The sequence below is a fragment of the Haliotis rufescens genome, unplaced genomic scaffold (assembly GCF_023055435.1).
Source record: "Haliotis rufescens isolate VD_foot unplaced genomic scaffold, xgHalRufe1.0.p SCAF_19, whole genome shotgun sequence".
Taxonomy (NCBI): domain Eukaryota; kingdom Metazoa; phylum Mollusca; class Gastropoda; order Lepetellida; family Haliotidae; genus Haliotis; species Haliotis rufescens.
In genome coordinates, this window is record NW_025963879.1 from 1,808,421 (window position 1) to 1,818,870 (window position 10,450).

Here is a 10,450-nt window from a genome sequence, read left to right on the forward strand (position 1 = left end):
AGGTAACCAGTCAGTTCTTATGACATGCATGGGATACTTGGGATCTATTCCATCACAATATAATTATCATAAGGAGTAAACTTTAACATATCTACAGAATCTTACAATGACCAAGGTACATTACATGGAACATATATCTGTGATTACACTACCCACCTGCAGCGGTCTTCTTGGGAAAGTTCTTCATGTTCACTTCCATACCATTAAACACAACAGTTGAGTCGCCCACTTTCCCCTTCCCCTCTAACTTCAGTTCAAACACCTTCCGCAATTCATTGACTGAAAATAGAAAATAAATCATTGAAGCATGCGTCAAGATGGGCATCTCTTAATTCCACTCCTTCTAAATGCTCCAAAACTCCATTTCTTAATTATGGTTTATATTCAACATTGAGGTTGAGAGTCACTGAGGCCTTTACATAACTCTCATTAAAAAATAGTTGAACTATTCCTTAGAACAGCTTGAAAATGCTTTATTCTAGGATATGTTCAAATTAGCGCCTCTACTCACATTTTCCTTGGTTTTCCTCCAGTAAGGCGTGGAGGTCAACTACTGTTTGGCCAAGTAGAGTGTCTGTACGTATGCTGTTTTGGCTCAGCACCCTAAAGTCTAGCTTCGAGTATGGAGTCACAAGCCTGCAATACAAACCATTCTTCTTGATGTACAATCAGACTGAGAAGGAAACTGAAGTTACCCGTAGACATTTGGGGCTACTTGTTACAGTTCTGAACAAACATACCCAGCTTCCAAAAGCTGTACCGTATATGACTGCAGATAAGCCGGCCCCGTAGATAAGCCGAGGTATTAACTTGACCTTTGAAATACGAAAGAAAATTATATGACCCGTAGATAAGCCGAACCCGGAAGTGAAAGTGAAGCGCCATTTTGTGAATCGGTGTATATAGAATTATGAACCGGTGAGAAAATATATCAGCTAGAGCGAAGACTCGCAGTTTGAATGCAGCATCGTAAGCATGGCGTTTTCATTTGTCATGATGAGAATGTCAGTCAGTAAAAATATACCAATCTTTATAACCCCCCTTTATACCACTATTGTATGTTAATCCAATTGAATTAAATAAACTATGAACACATTGAATGACCATCACTTACTCACAGACTTCTCCAGTTTATTAAACTAATCTCTCGAAAACAAAGAAATTAAGCCCCTACTCCCAACACGATCGCTATGCACCCACAACTTGAAAGTGTTTGTGTAAACATTAACAATACCAAACGGCCCCTTTATTATCAGTGCTCATTTCCTTGTGTACCGTGTTGCTTTTTTAAACAACAGGAAGCAATCACAGTGGTTACTGTTTGTGACGTCACAGGAAACAGCTGATCACATGTTTTTGCAAATGGTGAACAGAATAACTCGCCGTTACAGTTGTTTATTTGCCTCTTTCAATAAAGGTAGATACTTGTTCACTATCAATTTATGAACTTTGCAATAGCTATTGGCGATTTCATCTGTGGATTATATATTATAGCTGTGGATTACATATATTGTTACATGTAAAGATTGTGGAGTTTATGAAGAACGATAAACTTTGAACATTCAATTGAAAACTTATTATCGGAAGTAGTAACATGCATAACATTTTTTTAATAATGACAACATTGGTGTATAATAATAACTTTATGATAATTTATAACAATAATGGCTCTAGTCGTGGCAACTTCCAAACTTTCGGGAAGCTGTAATCTATCGGACCGCCATTCGGGGATGTTTCTTACAGATCACGATCTGAAAAATACTATCATGAAAGTGTATCCCGTGGTTAAGCCAACCTACAGAATCTTTTTTCTGGTCCTCAAAATTCAGCTTATCTGCGGACATATACGGAATATTACAATGACGCAAGTACACAGAAAATCACAAGAATCTGTAAGTAATTATTGACCATAAAATGGTTTGCTATGGAGCTGCTGAACATGAAACCAAATAAACTGAAGCCTCGTAACTATGAAGTGAGTGAGTGAGTTGGGTTTAATGCCGCTTTTAACAGTATTCCAGTTATATCACGGCGTGTCAGCTTAATGTGGGAGGAAAGCCCAAAGTGATGCAGGTCTCAGACGTTTATCACTTCGGTGAAACCCACGAGCACGAGTATGGTGCTGACAAACCTAGAAACATAATCGGGGCAAACCGGGATTCGAACCCACAATCAGAGGTTTCTGGCGTACCCAAAGGACGCAACTCTGCACAGCGAATTGCGGCGCCTTAGACGACTGGGCCACCCGCGCCCCCCTTAACTATGAAGAGTATGTACAGCCGCAATTTTGACTTGTTTATCAATCTGAACTTATGATAAAATATTAACTAGAAACGTTTTTACATAATATAGCCGATAAGCTGATAGCAGATAAGCTGCACAAAATATGTACCATAAACCATAACACAATTTTGAGTTGCTAGTACATACAAATACTTATGAACATATTCTAAAACTGAAAAGTGTAATGACACTGTGTGTAATTTACAATGCTGTTTGTTTGTTTGTTGTTTAGCACCACACTCAGCAATTTTCCAGACAAGATGTCTTTACAGATGGTGTACCTGTATGTCATTACCTGTCTTGACAGATGGTGTACCTGTATGTCATTACCTGTCTTGACAGATGGTGTACCTGTATGTCTTTACAGATGGTGTACCTAAATGTCTTGACAGATGATGTACCTGTATGCCTTTACAGATGGTGTACCTGTATGTCTTTACAGATGGTGTACCTGTATGTCTTTACAGATGGTGTACGGGTATGTCTTTACAGATGGTGTACCTGTATGTCTTATGGTGTACCTGTATGTCTTTACAGATGGTGTACCTGTATGTCTTTACAGATTGTTATTTATGGGTGGAAAGTATCATTACATACACATAAACTATTTGTAAGTTTGACATTTACATGTATCATTGTGAGTGAGTGAGTGAGTGAGTGAGTGAGTGAGTGAGTGAGTGAGTGAGTGAGTGAGTGAGTGAGTGAGTGAGTGAGTGAGTGAGTGAGAGAATTGAACTTCGCATCAACATTATTTCATCCATATAGCAGCGAGATCATTCTGCACAATGAATTACCACCTAACACACTTATTAAGAATTACCCTGTACACATAGTTCAGTTCCTGCGATATAACATGACAGAAAATTACCTCATACAATACATCAAAGGAATTATTTCCATTATCATGATGCTGAGATCTTACAGGCTAGGGAAATACCCAGTCTGCTCTATAACACATATCACAATTCTAAACCCTTCAATCACAACATCCCTTTTACATGCTGTCAACATTGTCATCATGGTCATGTGACCTCAATCCCTAACTACTACTACTACTACTACTACTACTACTACTACTACTACCTGAAGAATGCTCATAAAAAGACATTTACACCACGAAAACTAATCCCAATTGCCAACTTACACAGTGAAGTGTTCATCCCACTTTGGAGTTGTAGTTTTCTTGGAGACATCAGTTTTCTTCGGTGGCTGCCCGTCAACACTGAGCTCTAGGTAAGGGTCTGGCTTGGATGAAAATACACCCCCACTACCATTTAGCTTGGCAGAAACAACTGAAATACATCCACCTCATTGTTGAAACATGCAGAGAAAACAGAAAATGACTTCACCTCAAACATGTCAAAAAGAAAATGAAATTTATAATTTGATTTTAATGCAAAATGTTTGTATTCTGAACAAAATAATTAAGACTTCTACAACATATACAAATGTACAAGAATGCAGTATCTTATTGCTATTTTGTGTCCTTTAAAATGTTTAATGAAAAAAGGCTCAAAACTCTTTCACATATTTGTGAGTATGTAACAAATGGTACCAAATTATCAAGATTGACATTTCTTGGGAAGAAGTATTTTTACAATACAGAAGATGTACAAAAGGCATTAAGCTGTTAAGACTTCCAATATAGATTTGTATATAGAATTATTAATACAAAAACAGAATTGTATACGATGAATATTGTTGATGTTAACATTTGCTCCTTTTGTGAGAAGGAACCAGAATCCTTGATGTTTGGTTATATAGAATGCCACTAATTAAACCATTTTGGACACAACTAGAGAACTATCTTAATAATAGTTTTCCTTTTGAAAATAAATTTGATAAAAACCAGATACTACTGGCCATCAATGACAAAAACTCAAAATTAATTTATCATGTTATTATTTTAAGTAAAAGATATCCATACTTCTAGTATTGCAGGAAAAACTAAACTCTTTTATCCAAATTTTGAAAACAACAACATTTATCTGGTTGAAAAATTCTTGGCAAAATAGTCTAATCTGTGTGACCTACTTAGCTGTAACTCATTGGGTTTCAAGAAGTATCTTAAACGTGGTGACCATTAAGACTTATTATTACTGCTTGTGTCCACACTGTATATCCTTTGTTTTCTTTAGCAATGCTATGTAATCTTAAGCAATGTTAAGTAATGAAATACACCCTTTAATTATATCATGATATATCAATTGACATGAGTAAAAAGAAGTATGTGGTGCTACCAGTTTATCTGTTATGCAAGTCAGTTGTAAACTGCAGCCTGCACTAGTTGGAAAATAAATAATCACCCTGACAAAAAGTGACTGCTTCTGATCAGTTGGTACTTTCTGGAAATAAAAGACCTCGCCCCAAACACACTTTAAAACAAAATTCGTTCTGACAACAAGTAAATCTTGTTGGCTTATTTAACTGTGATCACCCCAACAGAAAAGCAGGCAGCAACTAGACAAGTGACATGGGTGTGTTGAGGAGATCATGCACAATGATTAACAACCCTCTACTGAGTCACAGTGCTGACAAACACTGCATGTCAAATCAGGACATACTCATGGCAAATGTCTCACGTGTTAAACAAAGAAACTCCAGAAAGAACATATTATAGAAGAATGATACGAGGAATGCTGATTGAGAGCAAGACTTACTGGTAACCTGAAGCTGGGACAACTGGGGTGTACTTGAGGCTGCAGCACCGGCCGCTTCTCCCATCATCAAAAGTGCATAGCTACACAACAGAGATAATGACACTCTGACATTATGCTGGAAATTACACTCTAAACATGATAAACTTCAAAACATTCACACAGTGGGAGACTAGCAATTATTGGGAAGATTGCTGTGATTCAATATACTCCATTTTCCTCAGGGTTTTATAAGAGACACACAAAAATGTGTCCAGTATGCACAAATGTAGAGAATGGACAGAAAAAAATATATGTCCCGAAAGACTCTCAATAATATTCGTTGTAACAACAGCACATCAAGAGCAGTTACGAGTGACTGTTATTTCATCCATAACCACTGTCCACATGATTATTGATTCATTCCAGGCTCTAAAGTAATTATCAAAATGTACAGTACACTATACCATTTCATTACTTTACAGGCCCCTCATATTGCCTGCAAGGACCCTTTGAATTATTTATTGGTCCCCCAAACCCCCACTTTGTTTGTCGAAGGCCTGTTTCCTCAAATCAAAGGAAACAACCCGAACAGTCATCCAATCAAGTCACATGTTTGTATGTTTGTTTGTTGTTTAATGCCGCACTCAGCAATATTCCAGCATTAAGATGGCGGTCTGTAAATAATCGAGTCTGGACCAGACAATCCAGTGATTGATGTCATGAGCATCGATCCATGCAATTGGGATATGATGGCATGCATCAACCAAGTCAGTAAATCTGACAACTCGATCCTGTTAGTCGCCTTTTACGAAAAGCATAGTCGCCTCTTGTGACAAGCATGGGTTGCTGAGGACCAGGTCTTCACAAGCCAATAACATGAGACAAGGTAGATTCTACTAGTGAACAGCCTGCTACATTACTCCTGTTAGCCAGTAGCCAGGGTCAACACTTCTACAGCATCTTGTAGCCTATTCATTCACAAAAAATCGACAGAAACAATACAAATTAACAATACAAAACAACTAATTCTGGTCAGTAAGCACAAAAGATTTTGACTCAATTAGTCAATACTTGTGTTGTGATAATGACTACAATCTTCAGCATTCGTCATTAACTAGTTATTATGTGTTTACACTGTTATCAAGATGTAATCACTTCAGCTGAACATGACATGTGATCATGTGACAGTGACCTGTCTCAGGACTTATTGCACATCTCCGATTTCTTCTGAAGATAACTATTGCTTCATTATTCATGTGTCATGGAACTGTTCAACCAAGTTTAGGTGTTTAATAATAATAATAATAATAATAATAATAATAATAATAATAATGATAATTTCATCTATTAACCCAGTTAGTGATCGGCCTTGAAAATACTGAGGGTAATTAAATTGGTAGTCCACCATCTGAATCTTCTGTTTGAAACAGGAAATGAAATAGATGACATTTATTACATCTACCACCCTATTTCACAAGAAAATAATTGATTCTGTAAACATTTCTCAGTCATTTGACAAACATTGCCACTGTTGGTCTGTACTTGAATACCTTGCTGTTTCAGCATGTGTACAGTGTGCAGTGACATATCATTGAAAACACTGCCGCCCTCATCATGATTCTCATGAGTTGTGATGTACCCATGGTAACAAGGTGTTGTGATAGTCATGAAAAATCAGAACATTGTAGGCTTTGTCTGTTGCACTAAACCAGTCATGGCGTTTGTAATGCTAACATATTAAGCATTAGAAATTAACATATAACATTCATGTCAACTGAACATGCTGACAGGCAAACATATTCCTGAAAATTTAAAAGTAATGGAGGTTCTGATTTCTGTGAACATGTTCATATCTATTCAGTGTTTGAAATGAAGGGGGACCTGCTGTCCTTGAAAAGGCTGAGATTTGCTGCTTTTGTATTTAAATCTAAGGCCCTCAAAACTTTTAATCTTTTAACATTAGTGTTATGACAGAGACCACAGAGGTCAATCCAGTTCGGTAGGTAGCAAATAAGAACTTTCATTCATGTAACTTCAGTTTTCATGCAGTATGTACTAAGTTGAAAGGCACAGAAAAAGGGCCATAACTGTGTAAAAAAATGAATTTACGACGCCAATTTCCGAACTCATTTGAGATCATGACCAGTAACATTAGTGTGTAAAATTTCATTTCACTGACTTAAAATAGTTTTGGAGAAAATTTGTTGTATATCACTATATGTAAAGTGCACAGAAAGGCTTGTTAACAAACAAGAGAAAAGTCTGGTCATGTGATAAGACCACGCCCACAGAAACCTCTCCGCGGGATAAGCTCTGGGGTTATCAAGTGTTGTTTCCAAACAATGTTTCAAAACAGTTGACGTACTAGCCCCTTAATATTGGATCAGATTTCTGTGATACCTTTTTTAGACACCACAGCTGGGAAAATTCATACAAAGTTTAGACTCCATAGGCCTTGTATTTCCAGTGGATACAAGGAAAACTGTATTTTTACATGGTTGAGGTCAAGGTCACATATTGATAAAACAATCATTCAAAATATTCACAAAATGTACTACCGTATATGACGTAATAAGCGCCCAGGGTGCTCTCAAAATTAGAAATAGGGGGCTCTTATTAGAATATAATTTTGGTGAAAGAGTTTTGTGGTTTATGCTGACAGCCTGAAATGATACAAAAGAAAAGTCTGTACGTATTATACACAAGATATATTTTTCCAGAATTTAATTCCCAGTAATTAAGGGTGCATACACACTAGTGTGTATTATACACGAATAAATAAGTCTTGAGTACATTGATCAATTGGAAGGGTGCTAATTGATATTGTTCACTAGCAAATATATTAGCAAATATCGCCGTGGTTGCTTATTAGGGCGGGGCGCTTATTAGGTTGAATACGGTATATGTTATTCTGCATATATAATGAGCAGAGTAATGAGCAAAAACTACATTTTCAATATAGCCACCATGACTGACAAATTCCCACAACATCACCTTCGGTCACGTGAGCTAAAATGTGACACAATAGGTATCATTTACATGTACATCAGCACAGATCAATATCCAGTGTTTGACTATTGTATTGGCCATTTTATGAAATCGCTGCTAGAATTCAACTTACTCATGTGCATGATGTTCAGAACATATCCACAACACAATATTCATAACAAGCATGCGACTTAATGATATATTACCGTAATCAATGCTGTTAATATCCTGGGTGTTAAACAAACCAAAGTGGTGCTAAATGGGATACAATGATGTGGACCTTCGTAAGGATATTGTTCAGAGTGAAATAATGTTGAACTTACAGTTACTCTATCATAATCAGTGTTAGACAATAAGAAAAATATGCCAGGCCTGCAAGACCCTCAGATTTGAGAAGCTGCATGCCATGACTAAACTTTTTCAGGCCCTCATAAAAACCAGCAGCATATTGTGACAAATAAATTTACCACAGGCCATAAGGACCCATACAAATTTGAAACTGCAGGCCTGACAATAGATCTACCTGCCATAGACCTACGAACAGGTGCTTATTTCGAAAACTGATTGTCACACGTTTTTCTTGTTGACAATCAACAATGATGTCAAATGCATTCTTCTGACAGGATAAGACAGGGAGGCAGGTGCTCATATTCTAGTAACATGTTAATGGGGGCAGTCATACGGAGATGATTATGTCACTGAGTATATGTTCAACAACAACATGGACCATTGCTGATGCAGATTACCATACACTAGCAATATTGAAGTAGTTTTCCTGGTCCAGTCTTGATTATTTTCAGGCCCCCATAATACAGAACGATAAATCTGGAGAGCACCTGGTGTTAATTGGGGTCAGCATTGAAAGTATCTCTGTTTGGGCAACATGACCTAGTTTATATGAAGTAGGTTGACCATAGGAAGGTGTTTTGGTTGCTTTTTTTCCATCTAAATCATTGAATAAATACTAAAATTGACAGACAGACATGCTACTTTGGCAAGTGTTTTGAAAAAAAAGCTATCAAAACAATTTAATCAATCTTGGATATATTGCTCGGGGAAGTAGGTTGTCCAAAACAAAGGCTTTTGTGGCCTTTCACAAACAAAATGGTACTAATACGATGAACACAAGGAAAAATGCAATATATATCTTTTGAAGGAGCTGAATTAATCATTTTATCAACATACATTAATCAAATGAACGCCCTCATGTACATGTTATAAATAGCCATTCTTTTCATTTGTTGATGGCAGGTGCTTCCAATCTGGATCATTAGCCACAACTTCCAAAGTCTGGATCTTGTGAAATATATTTGGGTCTTTTACCAAGATTAATAAGCTTGCCAAACAGTAAGCTAACTGATTATAGTCTTTTAGATTCTAATTGAAATCTAGAAAATTTCTGAAAATTAAGCTCCATGTTTGGGCTAGTGCACACTAACATTTTTGGCACCGACAACTTAACACAAAAATATGTCACAAATTCACAAATACAATCATGATGAGACATCACATATGCATAACTAACTAAAATTAAAGATTAACTGCTTGTATTGTGTGTGTGTGTGTGTGTGTGTACATGATGTAGGGACAGTTGTAAATTGGCCTGATATTCTCTTCAAACAGGCTACATTAAATATCAATAATTAATGAAAAAGATGAGGATTATTACTGAAAGAGAGAGAACATCAAACACAACATCTACTCTGTTTCTTACACAATGACCATGATGACATGTGAAAAATGTTTCAAAACATGTTAAGTGTAAAACAAACTAAATCAAAACATTAACCTTTGCATATATAAATCATAAAATAAACTCAACCACAAAATAACTGAGGTTCATGTCACAGCACAGAATAGTGTAACAAAAAACACCATCTTTAACTAGCAAGAATTCATTAATTAAGAAAAAAAACAACCAATGAAACCAGGACAACATAATATCAAAATTAGAGTGACATGTGGTAATCTTTAATGAAAAGAAGGCAGTGAACTACATTTTCAAACATAAAATCATAATAGCAAAAGTGTAGGGACATATCCATCTGTATGTAAACAAAGTCAGAATCACAAGATCGGTTATCCATATTTTGCAATTTCATCCCTGACCTTCACAGAATGTTTTGTATATGGATGGTTATGTAAACAAACCTAATTAATAAAAAATATTGTGTTCTGTCTTATGATGAATCAACTCACTTCAACAGAACTTATGTTTAAATAAATAACTACACATACACTGATGAAGTGTCTTTAATATACCTGTCAAATGTGCGTGACTGATAGGAGCTACTAGGAAGACAGAGATTGCACGAAAATATTTCGCACAAAATTGACGATCAGTATGAATTTATTTCAACATCTCTTATCGCCATATATGTATTCATGTTCTTGAATACTTAGACTAGATCTATACCGTATCTAAATTGACATACCTCTTAAACACACGGAATATTACGGTAAAATTTCTCGTCGTACACTTTCTCAATAATACTCCTGTTGACCACCATCACTGATCATGTGACCACTTACGTCACAAG

At 36.3% G+C, this 10,450-nt stretch overlaps 1 protein-coding gene across 1 annotated transcript in view; it reads right to left on the reverse strand.

Annotated features, from left to right (window-relative positions):
* LOC124113023 (E3 ubiquitin-protein ligase Su(dx)-like) overlaps window positions 1-10,442 on the reverse strand; it is a 42,171-nt gene extending 31,729 nt beyond the window's left edge. The window contains exons 1-5 of the mRNA XM_046473264.2: window positions 10,346-10,442; window positions 4,944-5,023; window positions 3,428-3,575; window positions 512-636; window positions 157-279 (exon numbers count right to left, since the gene is read on the reverse strand). Of these exons, the coding sequence (XP_046329220.1) occupies window positions 157-279; window positions 512-636; window positions 3,428-3,575; window positions 4,944-5,010 (463 nt within the window). The 5' untranslated portion in view covers window positions 5,011-5,023; window positions 10,346-10,442. The remainder of the gene's footprint in view (window positions 1-156; window positions 280-511; window positions 637-3,427; window positions 3,576-4,943; window positions 5,024-10,345) is intronic.
* Window positions 10,443-10,450: the final 8 nt, after the last annotated feature.